This window comes from Aulonocara stuartgranti (genome assembly GCF_965226115.1).
Source record: "Aulonocara stuartgranti genome assembly, chromosome: 9".
NCBI lineage: Eukaryota > Metazoa > Chordata > Actinopteri > Cichliformes > Cichlidae > Aulonocara > Aulonocara stuartgranti.
Genome location: NC_138960.1, coordinates 13,353,882 through 13,377,288, shown reverse-complemented (window position 1 = coordinate 13,377,288; position 23,407 = coordinate 13,353,882). Strand labels below are relative to the sequence as shown.

At 38.4% G+C, this 23,407-nt stretch overlaps 2 protein-coding genes across 6 annotated transcripts in view; one reads left to right on the top strand and one right to left on the bottom strand.

The window, feature by feature from the left end:
* The window catches only part of LOC309714707 (uncharacterized protein), a 138,142-nt gene that overhangs the window by 57,582 nt on the left and 57,153 nt on the right, over positions 1-23,407 (bottom strand). The gene's annotated exons all lie outside the window — the stretch shown is intronic.
* LOC309714725 (uncharacterized protein) lies at positions 13,425-23,286 on the top strand. Of its 5 annotated transcripts, none has more exons than XR_014278998.1 (8): positions 13,425-13,697; positions 14,578-14,758; positions 15,447-15,761; positions 17,447-17,710; positions 18,027-18,311; positions 18,780-18,877; positions 19,324-19,629; positions 23,199-23,286. XR_014278998.1 is itself a non-coding variant. In XM_082547387.1 (7 exons), exons 2-7 carry the CDS (start codon positions 14,686-14,688, stop codon positions 19,339-19,341), a joined length of 1,053 nt encoding a protein of 350 aa, XP_082403513.1. In that variant the 5' UTR covers positions 13,425-13,697; positions 14,578-14,685; the 3' UTR covers positions 19,342-22,001. The 5 variants fall into 5 exon arrangements, 1 of the variants encoding a protein (XP_082403513.1); XR_014278999.1 differs by lacking the exon at positions 23,199-23,286 and having other exon boundaries at positions 19,324-19,427; positions 19,504-22,001; XR_014279000.1 differs by lacking the exon at positions 23,199-23,286 and adding an exon at positions 21,233-22,001.

Genomic DNA, 23,407 nt, shown 5'->3' with positions numbered 1-23,407 from the left:
GGTCCTCAGCTGAGACCTAGGTTGCGCCAAGAGTAACTAACCAGATGATCTTAGTGCTCGACTTGGAGTGTACAGGCTGAGGAGGTCAGTGAGATAGCTCAGTGCAATGTTATTTATGATTTTAAAAGTAAGCAACAAGATTTTAAAATCAATACAATATTTGATGGGTATCCAATATAAGTCAGCTAGAACTGGAGTGATAGAAGCAAACTTTCCAGTTCCAGTTGGGAGGCGAGCTGCAGCATTTTGAACAAGCTGTAATCTGTGAAGAGGGACAGATTGGACATAATAATCTGGAAGTCACAAAAGCATGGATACGTTTTTCGAGATCCTTGTGCGGTACATAATGCTTAGTTTTAGAGATTTGGCGCAGGTGATAGAAGCCAAATTTAACTACAAAAAACACTTGTTCATCAAGATTAAATGAACTTTCCAGGAAAAAAACCCTAGATTGCTTATAGTGTCGGAGAGAAAGCTGACAAGAGGCCCAACTAGAACAGCTCATCCTGAGGAATATGACTGTTCTGAGTCCCTGCCTCCATGTACTTATGTAATTAATCACTGGACAGCTGAACAGGTATGTTTATAAATAATATTATATTAGGCCAATTTTCTTATACACATTTTTGACCTGGGTGTAGAATTAATTGCTGATTGTCACCTTTAGAGTAGGCCAGGGCACAAACTGAGAAAAACTCTATGAGCAAAGAGCACAAACAGCTTTTCTCGCCTCTGCAGATAAACAGACACTAACAGCTTAATTGCTCTACAGGTAAGAATTCTCCAGGTGAACTTTGGATTTATTGGAGGTTGTTCCACCAGTTCAGAGCTGATTTGGCTCCACCTGCTGGTCTGGAGTTTAAAGCAACATGCAGGAGGTTCTCTTCTTGGTACTAAAGAACAAAACAAACGTTTTTTATTGAACTGCAATACTGATTTTACAGAGAGGGGGTTTGGGAACTGGTTTCCCAAAAGCATTGCAAACAGGTGCTCTGCTCGAGAGGACAGAGTATGATAGGAGCTAACATAGTTTTGAAATGTTTGTAATTGAGTTTAGAGGCTTAACTAAACACTAAAACTCCTGTTTCAGTTTCTGAGCTACTGCTCCTTCACTTCAGTCCACGACCAGATAATATTTAAAACAGTTGTCCCCATCATGGTCCCTGTAACAATGACCAACCAGTGTTGTATAATAGTTATAATAGTTTACTTACTTTTGAACTCAGACAGCACTCATAGAGATTACATCATGTGACTGTAAAACATTTACCTGCAGTAACAACTTTTTGCCACATGATGTAGCCAGTGAGTCAGATTACATCAAGCTCACTGGGTGTGTTGCAGGTTATTGTTAAATTTTCAACATACAGCTTAAGCCCCATTGAGCCTCATACAGGGGCACTGGGGCTCAAGAGGTATGTGACCCTCTATGATTATACAGAGAGAAAGACCTCAAGCCTTTTATGCAAATATCAGCCTATGTAGCATCCACAGAAACCTTAGAATCTCAGCTAAATGCACATTTAACCCATTTCTACAACCACCAAACACAGCGAAAACAAGCAATGATTAAAAGAGCAGTTATGTAAATACACAAAAGTCCGCTAAAAACACCCAAACTCTCCAGACTTCATGTAACACTATAAATAATGGCTTGTTAGCAGGCAGAGCTATCACCTATTCCAAACATCAAGTTTCACCACGTTCCAACCAAAATTCACTGAACCAGACGCAAAAGAAGAACCTAAAAGCACAATATTTATTTATTAATAGTGCTTTAATGTTTCACTGTTTCACTTTAGAAGCATAAATCTTTACACGGATGGTGTTTGTATGTTGATTTACTGAATATCTGTATTACAATGTGAACTAAAGCTTGTATTCTGCTGACAGGTGAGTGCCTGGCAGAGTACTCGAGGAACCAGGAGGAGTCACCTTTGGAGAAAAAGGGAAATAAACATCACTACAACACATACACTGACAGATGGACAGAGAGGAGTTATGCTGCAGCCTTAGCATGCTGTGGGGAATATTTAGTTTTTACTTGTCTCTTTTCACTTCCTGTGTGTTTATACATTAAATATTACATAAGAATCGATACATGAGGATCAAACTCACACATGCACAGAGAGAACATGTAGAATCATGCAGAAAGGCCCAAGATCACATTGCTAATAACTGCACCATCATTACAAATTTTAACATGGGTAGGCCATGCAAACTTCACTGATGGTGGGGTTGAACCCAGGACGTTCTTGCTGTGAAGCAACAGTGCTAACAACCTCAGATGTTCCTGTATCACTGTAAATCTTGACCAGTGTAGTCAGTCAGTTTATGTTGTTGTTTACTGTTATACATCTGAAAGAATTTGAAAGGTGAAAAGTGAAATATATATAAGTTACAGTAATGGGATACGGATTTTGTTGAAATGCTGTCTTTGAAGTGATGTGTTAAATGTTAAAGGCATTAATTGCCTGTGGAGTAAAGTTGCAAAATCTGGAAGATTTGAGTCTAAAGTGTCTTTAGATGGCACATGTTATGATATGTGTATCCATTCAACCTTTTCTTCTGCTAAAAAGAAAATTTAATAAAACTACAAGATGGGCGGGGAAGATCCTTCATGATCTTATCTCCAAGTCTTCGTGTTCCAACATGACTTTGTGCACAAAACGAAATGCCTTTGACTGCAGGAACGATGGGACTTTGATGTCTGAAGAAGACTTACCCAGAATACTCAAAATTAACTGTGTTTCCTTCCTTGCAGTCCAGTGATGCATATCATCATTGCTGCCTTGTATGTGGTGATTGTTATAGTTCTTTTAATACCTACGATTTCGAAAGGAGGTGAGTAAAACATTTTTCTGCTGTTACCATGATGAGAAAAATGGCTCTGTTACACGTTTTGGTCAGTGTTCTTGTTTTCTAAATCTGTGCAGCAATATGTTGCCTCTAAAGGGAAAGAGCTGCTGCATCCATACACGGGCACAGCAGCAGTAACTCAAGCAGTTATTACCCCAGAAATAAAAGCCTGTTGCTTGAATATCTATTAAAGTTACTGTGTCATATGGTGGTCTTTATCCTTCAAGCTCGGGTCCTCTACCAGAGGCATCTTGAGAGTCCTGCGCAGTATATTTATGCTATAATAATAATTTTGTACCAATGTCTCAGATGACATCTTGCCATGAGCTGGAGAGCATCCGTGACAGTTGGCTTGATCTCTTTATCTCTTTTCCTGACTTCTAGCATGGGAGAGTTTATGTACCTTTTTTTTTTTAATCATTGAAGTGGCAATGATACTATAAGAAATAACACCTTAGTGAGGATGGGATCTTTCTTTCTTACTTCACCATGTTTAACACAATGCCTTAGTCTGTATATCTTCTGGCAATTGTAATTCAAAGTAACACACAATAGCCTAATTTTGATTACTTTAAGAGACTAAGAAGGCTGTAGATATTGTAAAAGTCCAGATGCCTATACAAACCTCATCATGCAGCCCAGAACGAGGCAGGGTTAGAATTTAGAATTTATATACACCTGGATGTTAGTTCCTACCTAGTAGGCACTACTGTGCATAAAAGGCACGGTTTGCCAATACCCTGTAGCATATGTGTAATAGATGCAATGTGACTGTACATTACACACAATCTTAACAGACAAATAAATTGTAGATTGCTTTCTTTGGACTCCATCATGGAGGAACATTGTCACAAGTAACTTTTTCACATTACAATGTAATCAATTTGAAAAAAAAAAAAAAAAAAAAATAGTGTAGTGCTATACACTCCTGCCTAAAAAGCACAAGATCTCTTGTTTAATCTGGAGGAAACACCAATCCCTCTGAGTTGTTCACTCAGCATATTCACTCGAACTGCAAGAACTGCAGCCGTCAATTCCAGCCTGGGAATTGTAGTTTGCTTGAGAGGAGCAACTCTAGCCTTTCCCAGGATAAAAGCAACATGCATGATGTTATTCTTTTCCAACTTTAAATATGACACTGTTCCATAACCATCTTGACTTGCATCAGAAAAATTATGAAGTTGTGCCTTATTTAGTCTTCCAAAGCAACTTGGTTTAATGCAACATTCCACTTTGAACTTTGAAATCAGCTGGAGATCCTCCAGCCAATCACGCCACCGCTGGGAAAGAGAGTGGGGAATAACTTCACCCCACTTCAAATTTTCTTGGCAAAGCTCTTGTAGCAACAGTTTAGCTGGCATACTGAAGGGAGACAAGATTCCCAAAGGATCATACAGTGAGCTGACCACAGACAAAATGCCCCTTCTGGTTGTTGGACGGTCCTGCAGGGAGGTTCTGAACTGGAACTTGTCTGTTTCTATGCACCACTGTAAACCCAGTGCTCTCTCAACTGGAAGTTGATCTGCTTTCCATCATCTTTGTGCAACTCATCTGCAGACACAAGCTTGGCATATCCTTGTTCAAGCATGTTGTTTACACATTCAGTGTATTCATCCTTATAATGAGCATCCTTTTCAAATCTCCGTCTGAGACTCTGGAGACGCTGCTCCGCGACACAGAGGTTATTTGGCAAGCTGGGACCTTCTCTCCTGAAAGGCAAATCAATGTGATAATGATTTCCAATAAGTTTTATTGAACTACTAACAATATCCATGAAACACATATCCTCTCTGGACATTTCAGTCTGCTCCTCTGAGGATCTTTCATTAAAATCACGATTGTACTGTTTAATCAACATTTCTTCAAGACGCTCAAAAGAAATCCTATTGGCTGTTACAGCAGTGCAGTTGTTTTTATTTCCACTGTTACTTCCAGTGCGCAGGGGACCATTTATGACCCAGCCAACTTTTGTTTTTGCAGCATAAGGTCCACCCTCCACACTGTTTATCACCTTGGGGCGATCGTGGCTCAAGAGTTGGGAGTTCGCCTTGTAATCGGAAGGTTGCCGGTTCGAGCCTCGGCTTGGACAGTCTCGGTCGTTGTGTCCTTGGGCAAGACACTTCACCCGTTGCCTACTGGTGGTGGTCAGAGGGCCCGGTGGCGCCAGTGTCCGGCAGCCTCGCCTCTGTCAGTGCGCCCCAGGGTGGCTGTGGCTACAATGTAGCTTGCCATCACCAGTGTGTGAATGGGTGGATGACTGGATATGTAAAGCGCTTTGGGGTCCTTAGGGACTAGTAAAGCGCTATATAAATACAGGCCATTTACCATTTACCTTCCATGGCTCTAAAACATTGGAAGCATCAGTGCCTATCAGTAGCTCCACCTCTGCATCAATGTTGTGAAGTTTAACAGGTTTAAGATGAGGCCACTGATCGATGTCGCCTTGCTGGGGAATATTGACTGTAGAAATTGACATGGTCTTTTGAGTCAAAACATCTGGCAACGCCATGAAATCATTTGCTTCCAAACCAGACAGAACTTGTGCACTAACAATCCTATTTTGACTCATTGTTCTCAAAAGGATATTGGTCTTTTTACCTTTAAGATTCAGTCTTTTTGCCAGGGTTTCTGTACAGAATGTACCTGAACTTCCAGGATCCAAAAACGCATAGGTTTGCACAATTTTATTGCTCTTTTGGCTCTTAACTTCAACTGGAACTATAGGAAAAACTACATTAACTTCATGACCAGCCCCAATATGCCCACATGTCTGAGTGGTTGCAGTTGAAAAGTGGACATCAGAGCTTGTCATATGTTGAGTTTGTTCTGAGGGTACTCCTGGATCTTTTCGCTCTATTTGAAGAACCCCTGGGTGCTTTTGGTGACACACTTTGCAATCCGAACGACTCCTACAGTCTTTGCTTGTGTGACCAACTTTTAAACAACCAAAACAAATTCCCCTTTCCTTGATAAAAGTCAACCTATCCCAATGCATTTTAGCTTTAAACTGCTTACAATTCTCTAGTAAATGATTGCTGTGTGAACAAAACAAACAACTATGCAGAACAGTGGAATTTGTGAACAGTTGATTGAGTTTTGACTCCTGGCACTGTACTGACATTAGTGGCAAAACTACTTCCCTTTTTTCTTTGCTTGGTGGAACTTGAAACTTTAAAGCTGCTTCCAGATTGTGAGTCTTGGATGTTGCCAAACACTGGATCTGATGCTACTTTCACCTGTTTTATTATGAAGGCAACCAGATCAGTGAACACTGCTCTGTGACCATTTTGTTCCTGCAGTTCATAGGCAACAACTCTCCATTTTTCCCTCAATTTGTATGGAAGCTTCATAACAACCATTCTCATATTTGAGGGCAAATCCAACTCCTTCATATAAACAACTTGCTGTGTTAGATTCGAACATCCTTTAAGAAAAAGAGAGAATGACTGAAGACCTTTCACATCCTCACTTTTAATAGGTGCCCAACTCACAATCCTCTCCATATATGCAGAGGCAATTTTATTTTCGTTCCCAAAATGTTCTTCATAAGATATTTGGCTGTGGAATAGCCCTGCTCAGGAGGTAAATGCTGACAACTATGCACCAAGTCTTTAGGCTGCCCCCTAGTGAATTGCTCTAAAATATGCAAACAGTCGCTCCAGTTATCAGTTTTAGCTTCCACTCCATTTTCAAAGGCATTCATAAATGATCTGTATACTGTAAAGGGTCTCCATCAAACAGGGATGTTTCTGGCTGGGAGGACAGAAGATATGTTTTGTTTTACAAGCAAAGTAGTGATGTCATTTTGTTTTTGCATAATATTGACAATCTCCTTCGTGCAATTCTCAGTCAAAGTAGGAGACTGAGGCTGTGTTTGCTGCGTCACTTGAGCTGAAGCATCAACTTTTACCATCATCTCATCCACCTGATGTTGGTTTCGACTTTGTCTAGGTATGATTACTGGTGATTCAGATGCAGAATTTATACCAGAGTAATCTCTTTCTGCCGGAACAAATGTATCAGCACAAGGCGCTTCTTGTACGTGCCCTCTTTCAAAATAAGAGTTCATTCCATCAGAACGCTCAGAGCTACAAACTGAGTTTATTTTTAAGACACGAAGCTTTGCCTTAGTTGCTGACAACTCTGTTTCCAAGGATAATTTCTCCTTTTCTTTTCTCAGTTTTTCCTCTTGCGCTTCAATAGAATGTTTTTCTTTAATGCAGCGAGTCGCTCCATGAGCGCTGCCTTGTCAGCCGCAGCTTTAATGCGTGCGGAAGATGTTGATGAAATTTGACTTTGCTGTGACAATGTTTTCGAAGGTGGCTTTACACTTGAGATATTAGAGACACTGTCTTCAGGATTTATTTCATCCAAACTTTCAACAGCTTGATCATTAAGAGCAGTATTGCTTTGTTCAGTATACGGCTCACCTGCTTCCTGCAACCAAACCTTTACTTTGTCCATAAAAACAGAGAATGCTGTCACCTTAGACTGAAAATGTGTGCTTTGCCTTGTCACTTCATCTTCTGGCAGTGGCGAACTTAAAAAGGATTCTTGCAAAGCGTTTGCATCTTGATAGCATTTAATAAACTTCCCAAATTCAGAAGACACTTCCTTAACGTTCTCATGTGAGGTCATTAAAGCGGAAATTTTCCCCATGTACTTAGATGCTTGCTTACACATTGAACTCCACTTTTCTTGGCATGTCTTTATATACAAATCCAAACCTTTTGGCGTAAATTTGATGCTTCTTTTCTCTGCTTGCATCTCAGTGTCATCCTCTTGTTTACTCTTAATATCCGACATTTTTATTGTCCTCTTGGATTATTTCAAACATTATAAAGATGCACAGCACACTGAGAATCCATAGCATAAAGCGCAAACACGACATCCATTTACCTGCTGATTGCAGTGAACAACAATTTCCACAGAGGGCGTTGGCATGTTTCAATTAGCGATCCAATTATGCACCAATTTAGTACATCAAAACTCAGTTCATCAGTCTTTGTAGTGAAATAATGTCTTTAAACTCCAATAGCTTCACCGTTTTCCTTTAAGGCTTAAACAATATCATCACTCACCAGCTTTGATGAACGAGTGACATGTTGATCCAGGCCTCAACATCAAATCCGTCTGGATTACTCAGAGACGATCCAGTAACTTTTATTCGAGTTCGACGGTGATCCTTGAAAGCCATATATCCAACATATCCATTAATGAAGGATTATTCCTTTGTCCACGGGCAGGTTTTTTACTTTTTCTAGTGGCAATTCCTTTTGTTTGACAAACCGAACATCCCACAATTAAAAGTCCACAAGCCCCTGCTGCACTGAGATAATATTTCGTACGCAGGCAAAAGAAGTCCACTGTCCAGACTTGAAAGTTGCGTTTTTATGGTTTATTTTATCCAGTTTGGCAATAACAAGATCCATTTTTCTTACTTCCTGCTACTTCTCCTGCTCTGGTAAAAAACCATAGGCCCACCGCAGTGCATGCTGGTCCTATACCAGTCTCTTTATTTATAGAAACAAAATGGCCCTACAGCTCTTACTGACTAATTTAACAAGGTAACATCAAACAAACAAAACATTGAAACAAATATTAACCTACAAATAAACTTGTAAATAAACCCCAAATATAAGTAAACTAACAACAAACTTTAACTAATTTCAAAATAATAAAAAAAATAAGAACAAATAGCTCCAACAAGAATTATTGTCTGAAGGCCAAGAAAACTGCCCAACAGATTTATCTTCCCAAATGGATCATTATGGCTTTTGCCATACTGGGCAACTTGATTGTCATAGTTTTTTCAATCTTTATTATTTATTTATTTTACTTGTAATAAGTTATTACAGTCGAAACAGACAGGACTGCGGGAGAGGACAGAGAAAGACAAAGAAAAGAGAAGCCAGGAAGAGGCTCAACAAAAGGAGAGGGAAAGAAAAACAGAGGGGAAGAGAGAGAGACAGAAAAGACACTAAAAATCTGCTAGATCACCTGCTGGAAATTTTGTGTTTTTGGAGTAATATTTCAGCTTCTGAAAATGTGCATGAGTATGACAACACAATCTCATGCAGTCCCTCAAACATTCAACTCATGTAGAGATTCAACCATAATCAGGTCATCCTGAATAGGACTCTGACCAACTACACAATCTCAGAGAAATGGAAGCAGAAGTTTTCAGGAGGGAATTTACACATGTGAAGTTAGTGATGCTGAAGAGACGACAAAAACTTTTAGAAAAAGTAACTACCCATTTAATAAATCAAATTAATTAGTTTATTTTGTTTAAGGTTGTTTTAACTACTGTCATTGAGTCAAAAAAGACAATGGAACTGATTACTATCTTAATATGAAAGCTGCTGTAATGCTAAACATTGAATTAAACCAAAAGAATACATATTTTTCCCATTTTTTCCTAGTACATATTATCTAGTAAACATTTCTAAAATATAAGCACCTCTTGTTACACTCAATCACATACTTTCTTAATTGTCTGATTTCAGCATCAATGTGGTGCCATTTAATGTTAGCTAACATGTTAGCTTTCAGGTTAAGTGCAGCTGTTTAATGCCAGGTTATTAAGAAGCAAAAGTGACAAACAGGAAAGAATAAAAGACTGAAAAGTGCTGGATTTGGTCTGTGTGCCATCTTAAAGACAAGTAAAGGAGAGGCAGCTTGAGTCTGAACCTCCGTACCTGTTTAATTATGTAGGCAGAAGCCAATATTATATGACGTTTACTCCACAGTATGCAACAGAAAACCTGCTTGATTTCATAGTTCAGCAAGTAACCATTGACATCTTTCAAAATTCATTTTACTTGGTCTTCCATCTCCATTTTAAGTTTGTTTATGTGTTTGACGTCAAACCTCTTCCAATAAAGCCATAAAGCAAATTATATAAAAGCTTTATAAATCAAGAAATTATATAATCATTTTGACAAAAAAAAAAAGATCCAGTTCAGAGTTGTGATGAGGTTTGAGCCAAAAGACATTAAAACTGACTCTGTTTCTTTGTGTTTCAGGATATTCCGGAGCTATTTTAGGAGGGGTGATTAGACCTATTGTGGTTACAGAAGAAGCAGTAGGCTTCATCCTGTATAAAAGCAGAAGAGGTAAATGACGTTCTCCCTTCACTTTGCAGTTCATTTTGTTTATGTTATCTCTACTGATGATCATATCTTCTGGATTCAATTCCTCAGAGCAACAACGTAAAGACAGCGAAACGCATACCGAATTTCCCAGAGGAACCCACCCGAGGGATTAATAGTTTTATCTCATCTTTTATCTTATCTTACATGAGAAAATCTGTTTGAACTACTCTGTAAAAAATCAGTTGTTTGAAAACAGTGTTATGGTCATGAAGATACAATCAGATGTCTATAATGACTCTAATTAAACGGCTGTCTAGTCACAATGATTTAATAGTGTGTCAGACTGAAGCAGCGTTCAACAACATCCATGACATGAAAAAACAGAAAGCCTCTTTCTCTTTAGATTTGAAGGCACAGTCAATAAAACCAACACAAAGTATACGTAGCAAAAGCATTATTAATTTGGAAAATTAAGCAGCTTTGATCAAAGCATTGTGTCTTTAAGGCATAAAGACAAAATGAAAGATATAATTATTATGGGTTTTTCATTGTCCGAAATGTTCATAGTGAGGCATTGCAACCTTAAGTTTTTTCAAAACTTTTGTATCATTATTTTCGCAAAGACAGCAAACTGACCTAAAACATTCAACCGGGATATTGAGAAATGAAATAATTTACTATTTTACTCCAAACTTTAACTTTTATTTTTCTGTTATCTCTTCTGTTTTCTTTTGTCATTGTTATTGATTTAAAAACAAGTTACCAAATTCCACCAATTCCAAAATTTTAAATGTTTCAAACAAGAAAAAGAGGCGGATTTTCACATGTTCACGATTCTGAATAGTTTGAATTCCTAAATTTGTGTGTTTGTGATTTAAATGTGATTTAGCAGCAGTAGTAATACTGTACTATAGACAATCTGCCTACACTGCTGAGTTCTGTATTCATTTTAGACAGTTCATCTAAACAAAAGGCACTTAGCCTAAAACAGACATAGACACGTTTATCCTACCATAAAACAATAAGAGAAGGTATGCCCTCTCCCATGCTCCCAGAATGTGGGTGTGAATGCCAGAACACTCTGGAATGCATACAACGTCTCTGCAGACTACTAAGGATCAAACCTCTATCAATCTACAACTAATTATAAAACTCTAAGCATAGATAAGTAGATATTTCTAAGCATAAATGATAATCAACAATACAAATCCAACAGTAATACTGTACTATAGAAAATCTGCCTACACTGCTGAGCTCTGTATTCATTTTAGACATGTGCTCATAATGTCTCATGAATATAAAACATTTTTCAGATCATACAGTAATGAAAGTGTCATTTTCGCTGGAGGGCTAGTGAACTCAAAAGCAGATGAAAAGAATAGTGAGGAACTTCCAGTGTTCATCGCAAAACTGCTGAGATGTGGGACAGAGGTCAGCACCTCAGTGCTGGGCTGCACCAGTGAGTAGGAGTGGGGTGAAGCATTCCTTCAGAGTGTGAGTTGTTTTTTGAACAATCTCTAGGGATTTGCTCCGACAGGCTCTTCCAATAAGAACACAGAGGGAGACATGAGGTGGAGAAAAAGACGATCAAGTACTTGTGGGAAAATCAAGCTACAAAACTGACTTGTCACATCACTGGATAAGCTAAGAGCAAAAACACATGAGTCTAGTATGTTATAAGAAAAAGTTAAAAGAAGACAAAGCTCTGAAAAAAAATCTTATATTTGTGTTTTGTCCAATTTTTGTAACAATTCACAGATTACCCATAAACACGTTGCATGGAGGGAATCGTAACATTACTGTACTGAAAAGAGGACTGCTGTGGAAAACAATAATGAATCTGTGTATGCCTGATTATGCCTGACAGTTTCAGACCATCACAGTGACGAAGTCTTAGCCAGTTCTCTCAAAGATAAACATCCCTGCTTGTGTGAAACCGAGCAGTGACTCTAGAGGAAACATTTTAATGGAGAATATCTTTCAGGTAAACTCTGAGAACAGATTATCCAAAAAAACAAACAAAACAAAAACTAAGAAAAATAAACCCACCTGACAAACTCTGGACTGCAATTTAGAAGAACGTCAAACACAACCATGTGTGTTAAAATGCTCTGGTGTCTCTGGTGGATACTTTTGTTATGCAGAAGTATATATTTTTTTATTTCTTTAATTGTTAAAACATATACTGAATTATTATCAAGGTTTAACTGAATAGCAGCTTATACAGACACAGTTTTTTAATTAAAGTACATTTTAGCTACTTTTTCTTTACGATAGAAAATCTTCCTAACTGCTTTAAATAAAAATAGAAAATAATTTTAACAGCACAAAAAGATAAAAACAATGTAAATGTAGCTAATACAGGTAATGTATCAGGTATGTTGGGAAGTTCCAACATGGCCTCAGGCAAGTATGAAATGCCTTTAAAAGAATGCACGAATCATTAAATCCTATTCTCCTTGGTGAAAGCACTGTGCCAAAACCTCAGTGCCTTATTTTTTTGTCGATTGTTGTGGTTCATCCAATTCAGTTCAGTTCAATTCAGTGTACTGAGCCCCTCCCGGATGGCCGAACCTCTCACCCTATCTCTAAGGGAGAGGCCAGCCACCCTTTGGAGGAAGCTCGTTTCTGCCGCTTGTATCCGCGATCTCGTTCTTTCGGTCACTACCCACAGCTCGTGGCCATAGGTGAGGGTAGGGACGTAGACCGACCGGTAAATTGAGAGCTTCGCTTTTACACTCAGCTCCCTCTTCACCACGACGGACCGGTGCAGCGTCCGCATTACTGCAGCTGCAGCCCCAATCTGTCTGTCGATCTCCGGCTCCCTTCTCCCATCACTCGCGAACAAGACCCCGAGATACTTGAACTCCTCCACTTGGGGCAGGAACTCATCCCCGACCCGGAGTGGGCACTCCACCCTTTTCCGGCTGAGAACCATGGCCTCAGATTTGGAGGTGCTGATCCTCATTCCCGCTGCTTCACACTCGGCTGCGAACCGCTCAATATTCTCTGAGAAAGTAAATTGGATCTGTTTTTTCTTTACTTCGAGCAGTGGAGAGCTCATTTACCCTTTAACTAAGAACTAAAATCATCCGTAATGTGGCGATGACAGCATCACACTGTGGTAGTAACGTGATGCTGCGGGTTAACGAGGTACTGCACGTTTACAGTTAGTAACTGCAGGTTCACGTGACTGTGAGGTTTTGTTACAAGTTGTTGTCGCTGGTGCAGCTGCTGAGGTTTAGCAGTTTCATTTAACACATTTTCCTGAATCTATTTCTAGTTTACTTTTTTCTCTGAGCTTTTGAACTAAACATTTTCGCTTTTGTTTGTTCATCTTTATCAAACACTTCTTTCACAAGAAACACTGTGGAGGGGTCTTTTGCGTTAAGAGATTTGATTGGACAATCCAGTGTCAGTACTGGAAATAAACCAATGGGCTGTTTAGGTGCTCGTAGGTCCTTTATGCAAGAATCTAAATTTCTTATTGAAGCTCATCAGAAAAACTAGAAACTTTCTACCTGCACTCCAAGCTTCTCGGGATCTTGGAGGAATGACACGCTCCTTCCCATCCATAGGCGGAGCTTTCGCATTTTGTTTTTCTCATGTCTGGAACGAACATCTGGAGCGCAGTGACTCACATGCACAACACATGCACGGAGTACTAAATCCTGCCTCGTACTGTTCTCCGGTGGGTTTCTGCACACAGGCTGTCGGGAGAGTTATGAAACTAATGTGTGGGTGAGTGATTCTCATTTTCTTGTTCTTCGCTGTGGTCTGACTGGGTGTGATTTCATACTTGCTGTTTTAATTTTAAGTTTCTGGCCGTCGTAGGGCAATTTAGATCTAACTAACTCTGTTACTTGTGAACCAGATTATCTGGTTCTAGGTTTGAGACTGTTAAACTCTGCACATTGACATACATTTTAAAAAATAGTCTGTTTTAATCGACACATTTGTTTGTTTGTTGTGGTGATTTCTGATACAGCACCTGAAAAAGTAATGAAATCAGCACACATCTGGGATGTTGTAGAAAATAAACTAATCACCGAAACATATAAAACATTTTTGTTTAATGGCTCGCGTTTCTGTCTTTGTGAGACATAAAATTTAAAATGAATAACTTATTTGTTGGATGTTTCTTTTGCAGACCAAGTAGAAAAACGTTGGAATCATTAACAAATGCATTACACTGCTAACACTGTTTTGGCTTTTCTCGATGTAAATTCCATTTCATTCCTTCAGCTGCTTTGGGGCATTTTCTATTTTCAGGACATATTCCTGAGATTTTTCTGACTTCCATCTACTCATATCTATCTGTAATCTTCCTATTTAGGTTATGCTTGCTTGATGTCTTACATACCACTAACTGGGAAAATGTACATAACGTTGCTACAGTCTGTATTGGACTTTCTTTTTGAAGAACTTATAATAATCATTCAGTTTTTTTCAACTGTAGAAAGAGATTTGTCCTCTGTGTTGCATAGTTGGATTTGTTTTGCAGATTTTTCTGTTGTTCTGTGTGTGAACTGAACTGTTGCAGTTAAAAGAACTGAAAAGGGCAATGACTGTTAACAGCATTTCTTTTTTCAGCATTTGTTTTTTCTTCCTTGTATTTCAGGCATGTTCAAACTTGACTTAAAGGAATGAAAAACCTGCCTATCTGGATGTAACTGCCACCATTTTTTTCTGTTCACTGCTGCACCGTCACATGAAATCTTAGAGAAATATGATCAGGGTCTCCTGCACTATGTTTTTGGTGGTCGTGGAGTTTCTGTGGATACTGAGAGTTTCCCGAGCAGGTAAGTGAAGCAAATACCAGAGCAGCATGATGCCAAAATATTTACTTTGCTTTAACTTGCCCTTGATATCACAATATATTCAACTCTTAAGTGTTAATGAAGTGAAACTTTGCTATTTGACTGAGTTTATTAAATCACTACCAAGTATGTACAAGCGTATGCACATATTAATGCACATGACATAAAAGCAGCATTATCATAACAAATATACAGCTTTCTTACTTCTTACATCACTATATTTATATAAATCTGTAATTCCCTTGTAATTCAGCAGATTATATAAGACAATTCTTACATTTTAGTTTCCATGGAGCAAAGGTAATGTCAAAATATTTTGCTTATCTCAAGCAAAAGGCTGAATGGAAATAATAAAACTTTATACAAGCAGATCTGTAAAACAACAATTTGTAATTTTTAATGGACCAGTTGTAACCACAAGCCACTGTTTTCCAGTTACGGGTCCACAGGGACACATAATGAGACTGAAGTTGTTTAGTTGATCACATTAGCCTGTATGAGAGGTTTGATATTCACACTGTTATCTGTATGTTGAAAACAGTCGCCCAATGTTAGTCTCTGCTTCTCCTGCCGAGACACAAATGACACTAACAGGACAATAATTAAAAGTAAATATCTGCTGTAAATTAAATGTCATCTCCCACTAACACAGTCTTTAACTGATTCTCAGACTCTCAGGTCTCCTGTATTTTTATGGAGAGATGCATCTTGCCGTGCAGCTTCCATGGCAGTTCTGAACCTGTTGTCCACTGGTTTAAGACAGAAGGAAACCTTCGTGTCCATTCATACTACGGTGACCAAGACCAGCTTGTAATACAACACCAGCGCTTCAGAAGTAGGACTTCACTTTTCAAGGATCAGGTCTACAGAGGAAATGCCTCACTCCAGCTGACAGAGGTGAACGTTCAGGATGAGGGGAGATACCAGTGCTACACCAGCACCATCAGTGGAAACACAGAAATGTTCATCATCCTGAATGTGGACGGTAAAGAAATAAATATATAAAATGAAAATCAAGTGGCACCTTCTATGGAGTCAAAGCATCATGAATATACATTTATTTTAACTAGCGCTGTCAGCGTTAATGTTGTTAAAATAACATTTACACCATAACCGCATTAACGGGGCAAATCTCCGTTAGTGAGTAAGCGCGGATCGCCCTGTGCATGGGACTGCACGCAAACAGAGATTTGCCCCGTTGATGCGGTTATGGTGTAAATGTCATTTTAATGAGATTAACGCTGACAGCACAAGTTTTAACACTTATTTGCACATATGAAGTAAATAACAAGTAAATACCAACAACACAACACTCACAAGCTAACGGATGCAAATTTGGGTGTGCGGGCAGGTGGCACAGACCTGTTTTGTTTTGTTTTTTGTTTTTGTTTTGTTTTTGTTTGTTTGTTTTGGGGGGGGGGGGGGTTACAATAATGGCAGCTAATCGGGATACTACATGGTTGTGAAAAGATGGTCACACATCTTCTCCAATAAATACAGTACTGGTGGAGCCTGGAAGATGAGGTCAGGGTTCCAACCTTATGTGTTGGTCTAAATCCTCTGTTGATTGAGAATACTGTATTTTAAAATACTTAAAATATATATCCAGTTATTACCCCTGGTTCTATCAGCACCAGAGCAGAATGACCAGCTCTGATGGAGTTAGGTTAGACTCACTTTGTTATTTCATTTTTTTAAGGGAAAAGACTAATGCTGCCACATTTACACCCCTACACAACAAATTCAAGCATAAACAACCTAAAACCACATCACAAACCCGTTTGCACAATAACCATAAACGTACAGTAGACTCATATCAAGTAGTTCATGTCTTAAAGACCATCTCATGAACTGATGATATTTTTTACTTATACAAGGGGTTGCCAGCTTTCAAAAACCGACTCGTATGTTCTCCAAAATAAGTGTCCTCCTCAGTCATGCTGCTACATTTGGTGTACATGCTCTAATTTACTATTAACTAAATAATTATAATGGACTTGGTTGTTACCATAATAATGTGGGTTTTTTACATTGTCATCACCAAATCATTTGACTTCATCTTGACTTATAGTTGTAAAAGTGTGTCAGCACAATTCAGCTGAGAGGCAAAGGGACCATTTTGGGGTTAGAAGCCCCAGAGCCTGTGTGTAACACCAGGGCTGAGACGTAGTATTTTAATATCACACTTCAAATTATGAAAAGAATACGATACATGCTATGTCATTAATTAATAACTATATTTTGAAATGCTGCGTCAAAAAACTATGACAAATTCTATATTTTATTGTGGTCTGAGATTCACAAATTACACATTTTTTGTTGAATTAAATCATGTTAACTTGAAATAAACAGAAAAGACTAGTTGAGACAACAAACTCTCTTTCTGACCTTTTTAGTAAAGTTTTTTCTTTTTCAGCTCCAGTCCACTTCAAATACATAAAAAATATATGACACATGCTACATCATTAATCATTATCTGTATTTTGAAATGCTGTGTCAAACACTAAGACAAATGCTATATTTTACTGTGGTATGAGATTCAAGAATTACATGATTTTTGTTAAATTAAATCATGTTAACATGAAATAAACAGAAAAGACAAGAAAATCTCTTTCTGACTTTTTTAGTAATTATTTTTCTTTTGTTTTGTTTTTTTCTTCTTTTTTTCAGCTCCAGTCCGTAAAGTAGATCTCCAACAAGTAGGACAAAGGATCACCTGCAGCTCAGAGGGGATCTACCCTAAACCTGAGATCACCTGGTCCACCAGCCCTTCATCCAGCATCACCAACAACAAAACAACAGTCCATCAGACTGAGCAGCAGCTTTACAACATCACCAGTTCTCCGATACTTCCAAACAGTGACATGGATCTGAATTACAGCTGTGTAGTCAGCACTCGCAGAAACAGGAAGAGCGCAACCTTCAGGCAACAAGGTGAGTTTAACATCTCATTTGGAAAATAAGAGTTCCACCTTTTAAAATCTTCATTTAGGTTTGAAAAGTTGTTGAAGTCATTTTGTTCTTTTCTTAAACGTTAGACCTTACTTTTTTGTATTTCATGTAATCAAAGGAAATATTAGTCTATCCTTCAGAGTTTGGTGTCTGAGGATAAGTCTCTACAGATATTAAAGAAATTAAGTCACGTTGTAATGAGTCATCAGCTTATACACACTAGAAAGGTGAAACCAAACATTTTAAATCAGAATCAAATAAAAAATTGGTTTTTTTGTGTTTGCATCTGTTTTTTCAGGATTAGTGACTGAGAGCCAGTCTGAAACAATAATCCACTGTTCCCCCTCACACACCCCTGTAACAAACCTCATCTGGAGATTCGACCACAGTCAGATCATCCTGACAAAGACTAACAGTCAGTACACAGTCTCAGAGGAGTGGAAGCAGCATGTAAAGGACGTGTCAGAGTCAGGCAGCCTCACACTGCAGGACTTATCCTCAGATCAGGAGGGAACATACACGTGTGAACTCGCTGATGCTGTGGAGGCTAAAATAACTAATATCCTTGTGAAGATCAATGAAGGTAAATTAACATCATTATTTTCCTTTTTATGGGTGTAAGCATAGCAAAAAAAACACACTGCAATTTTTGAATATCAGATATCAGTGGGGAAAATGTTTTGCTCGATACCGTTACTGATATAACTGAGTAATCTGTCAGGAACACTGTCAATATTTTGTTTTGTTTTTTTAATAAAAAAGTTTTTCCCCGCGTGTGATGATGATGGTGGAGTGGACTGAGCTGATCAAACTGACTCTTTTCTTCCCTCCTTTTTAAAGATTAATATCACAGACATTTTTATATTCCCTGGTCCACATTTATTTACAATTTATTTACCTGTTGCCATGGTGAACTGTGCTAATAAAGCTCCATTGATGATGTTTTGCTGCCAGACTCAGAGTTGTTCATCTCACAGCTAATAAACTCAAAATGCATTTTTAAATTCTTCCAAGGAAAAAAATCAGTTATCTGACCTCTTTTTCATTTCAGGGAATTCATCTAATGTTGGCGCAATCGTAGGAGTGGTCATTGCAGTCATTGTAGTTTTAGGCTTATTAGTAACTCTCCTGGTACTGCGGAATAATCAGGTAAAAAGACATTTTACACACAGTATTTAATTCCATCCTAATATTGTGTTTGTTGTTTGAAGTGATGATTTTTCATGGTTTGTAAAACATTCCTCAGGTTACAAAGAATGTGAGAAAACTTTCAAGAGTGAAACCAGAACATGATTAAATCTTATGTCTTAAAACACAGAGCAGCTCTCTGTGAACAGTGTGGAATCTAAAGGTCTAAACTGTTCTCTGCGTTCAGTCTAGTTTCTAGTTTTTTTTTTATATGATTTAATAAATAATTAATAGATTATTACTAATTCATTTGAATTCAGGATTGAAATTATTTCACCACTATGCATAACTGATATGTTGTGGTGGAAGCTGGTGCAGCTGGAATCACTGCAGTTTATTTAAATCTGTAGAAGTTGTGCTTCATGATGAATACACAGTATGTGATTGTTTTTATTGTCATTTAACAGAAATGCTTCTTTTCATGACTCACTGAAGCCAGTTTTCCTGTGAGGAAAGAAATGCCACGTGACACCAAACAATATTTACAAGGGAGTCTTAGGGTCACGTGAAGGTAAAATAATGTTTTATCAGTTTTTACACTAAAAGTGTCCCACAGAGTGCTGCGACTTTTGTCCAAACTTCTGCAGTATTAGAAAAAAACCTCAACAAGCAGACGAGTGAGGACTTTGATGCTGGGAAGGAAACAGAAAGAAGAGTCTGTCTCCTGAATTCAAACTGGGAGCTGGTTCCACTGGAGAAGATTCTGAAAGCTGGTATTGAAATGTTTTTTCATCTGTAATTATTTTTCCATGTAATTCTAAAAGCAGTATTAATATGTTCAGTTTAATGAGTACAGTTTACTTTCGATTTTTTAAATATTTTAAAAAAACATTTTCAATGCCAACTTTGAATGCTCACATTGTTTCTGGAATCAAATTAGGAGCTGAAATAATTTTGTCTCTCATGTAAACTCAACAGGAACTTTCATAGATGGTAAACCTGCTTTAGATCTGTTTTTTGAAGTCATCTGTCTAACTCGTGATTTCAGTGTGAATGGTACCACAGTTTGAGCACTTTGCATGGATGTTTTTATGTATTAGACTCTTGTTTCTACTCTGGATTTAAACAGTAAAGACAAAGGCAGGGATAGATGAACTGGAACAGAGGCAGCTGCTATGTAAGTGACCAGTACAGTTGTGGCCAAAAGTTTTGAGAATGACACAAATATTCGTTTTCACAAAGTTTGACGCTAAACTGCTTTTAGATCTTTGTTGGCAGTTGTTTCTGTGATGTACTGAAATATAATTACAAGCACTTCATATGTTTCAAAGACTTTTATTGACAATTACATGACATTTATGCAAAGAGTCAGTATTTGCAGTGTTGGCCCTACTTTTTCAAGACCTCTGCAATTCGACTGGGCATGCTCTCAATCACCTTCTGGGCCAAATCCTGACTGATAGCAACCCATTCTGTCATAATCACTTCTTGGAGTTTGTCAGAATTCGTGGGTTTTTGTTTGTCCACCCGCCTCTTGAGGATTGACCACAAATTATCAATGGGATTAAGATTCCAGGCCATGGACCCAAAATTTCAACGTTTTGGTCTCCGAGCCACTTAGTTATCCCTTTTGCCTTATGGCACGGCGCTCCATCGTGCTGGAAAATAATTCCAATAATTCTTCACCAAACTGTTGTTGGATTGTTGGAAGAAGTTGCTGTTGGAGGCTGTTTTGGTACCATTCTTTATTCATGGCTGTGTTTATGGGCAAAATTGTGAGTGTGGGCTTACTCACAATTTTGCCCATAAACACTCCCTTGGATGAGAAGCAACCCCAGGCATGGATGGATGCTTGACTGTTGGCCTGACACAGGACTGATGGTAGCGCTCACCTTTTCTTCTCCGGACAAGCATTTTTCCAGATGCCCCAAACAATCGGAAACTGGCTTCATCCGAGAATATGACTTTGCCCCAGTCCTCAGGAGTCCATTCACCATACTTTCTGTAGAACATCAATCTGCCCCTGATGGGTTTTTTTGGAGAGAACTGGCTTCTTTGCTGCCTTTCTTGACACCAGGCCGTCTTCCAACAGTCTTCGCCTCACTGTGCGTGCAGATGCGCTCACACCTGCCTGCTGCCATTCCTGAGCACGCTCTCCGATCATGCAGCTGAGTCCTCTTTAGGAGACGATCCTGGTGCTTGCTGGACTTTCTTGGACGCCCTCAAGCCTTCATATCAAGAATTGAAAGTTTTTCCTTGAAGTTCTTGATGATCCTATAAATTGTTGATTTAGATGCAATCTTAGTAGCCACAATATTCTTGCCTGTGAAGCCATTTTTATGCAACGCAATGATGGCTGCATGCGTTTCTTTGCAGGTTAACAATGGAAGAACAATGATTGCAAGCATCACCCTCCATTTAACATGTCAGGTCTGCCATTCTAACCCAATCAGCCTGACATGATAATCTCCAGCCTTGTGCTCATCAACATTCTCACCTGAGTTAAGAAGACGATTACTGAAATGGTCTCAGCAGGTCCTTTAATGACAGCAATGAAGTGCAGTGGTAAGGGGTTTTTTTTGGGATTAAGTTCATTTTCATGGCAAAGAAGGACGATGCAATTCATCTGATCACTCTTCATAACATTCTGGAGTGTATGCAAATTGCTATTATAAAACTTAAGCAACAACTTTTCCAATTTCCAATATTTATGTAATTCTCACCACAACTGTATACTCTTGAAGGAATCACATCCTGACTCACCATTGATCACATCTGGACGTTCACTCGGAGAGACTCTGCTTCAGTTACAAATACATTGGGTGCCCCCATCAGCTCATTAAAGGGGGTACCCATGAAAACCATTCATGGTGTTTTCAAGAGAATTTAAATATTTTAGTCAGCTTTCTACAGTTTCACATTTCAGTTATTTCTTATGAAATATGTCTGTTTAATGTGAGGTAGACGTGGACACTGACTTTGTTGCTCCTTGGCTGTTATGGTACAGTGCAGCTTTTTGAGTTTATTATCTAACACCTAATGAAAACACTTATTCAAAAAATATTTTTGTTTATAATTATTTTTATTATATTTTGTTGTGTGTATATATATATTTTTGCCAAATACAGTATGTTTCACACTTTCAGGTCTGGTCTCTGTTGTTGATTATGTTCTATAGATTTAAATAGCTTAGACTTTTTATTTTTTGTATCACCACCTGGTAAATCAGTCCAACTGTAATCCAAGTGTGATTTTGGAGGAAAGACAGACAGTGTTTTTGTTTCTCAAATCAAATCACTTTTATTGTCACATCACATGTGCAGGTACACTGGTACATTACATGCGAGTGAAATTCTTGTGTGCGAGCTTCACAAGCAACAGAGTTGTGCAAAATACAATAAAATAAAACGAGAAAAATATAAGGATGGCTAAATCTTTTCCTTGGATAAAGCTCGATGTCAAGCAAACAACTACGGGATACAACTGAAATACTTATTCACAACATCTTAATTATATACGTAAAATAAGACAACCGAAACATGTCGAACCCCAGAAGCAAAACCTGAGATACAGATGAAAGGCTGCTGAACACGGATGCACAGCAGACGAGGAGGAGCTCGGTGGATAGATTCATGTTTATATAACTGCTCGATCATATATTACGTCAGAAGTAGGACTTCACTTTCCAAGGATCAGGTCTCCAGAGGAAACGCCTCACTCCAGCTGACAGAGGTGAACATTCAGGATGAGGGGAGATATCAGTGCCACACCAGCACCATCAGTGAAATGTTCATCATCCTGAATGTGGACGGTAACAAAACTCTTTTTAAAAAGAGAGGAAAGACTAAAGCTGCCACGTTTACAGCCTACGCAAGAAATTGAACCACAAACATCTTGAACCCGTATTATTAACTAAATAATTATAATAGTCTGAGTTGTTACTACAATACCTAATCAGTGATGTGGTTATTCAGCATTGTCATTCCCAAATCATATGACCTCTGACCTTTGACTCATAGTTGTTAAAGTGTGTCAGAGGAATTCAGCTGAGAGCCAAAGGGACTTTCTGAGGCCTGTCTGTGACACCAGGACTGATCCAGAGTCATTTTTATAACACTTCAAATACGTAAAGATTACATGACATGTTACATCATTAATCATTATCTGTATTTAGAAATGCTTTGTCAAAACACTAACACAAATGCTATATTTTACTGTGGTCTGAGATTCAGATTCAATTTTCAGAAAAGGAAAATTGTGACATGAAAATCTCTTTCGGACTTCTTTAGAAATATATTTTTCTTTTGGTTTTTTTTAATTCTTAGGGGGTTTTTTTTTTCAGCACCAGTCCGTAAAGTTAATCTCCAAAGAGTAGGACAAAGGATCACCTGCAGCTCAGACGGGATCTACCCTCAACCTGAGCCCACCTGGTCCACCAGTCCTTCATCCAGCATCACCAACAACAACACAACAGCCCAATAGACTGAGCAGCAGCTTTACAGCATCAGCAGTTCTCTGATACTTCCAAACAGTGACATGGATCTATATTAC

Excerpts from the sequence above, each read along its gene's own strand:
- LOC309714725 (XM_082547387.1), top strand. The coding sequence starts at position 14,686 with ATGATCAGGGTCTCCTGCACTATGTTTTTGGTGGTCGTGGAGTTTCTG. Across the intron at positions 17,711-18,026 it reads CGCAACCTTCAGGCAACAAG|GATTAGTGACTGAGAGCCAG; the intron begins GTGAGTTTAACA and ends CTGTTTTTTCAG. Across the intron at positions 18,312-18,779 it reads CCTTGTGAAGATCAATGAAG|GGAATTCATCTAATGTTGGC; the intron begins GTAAATTAACAT and ends TTTTCATTTCAG.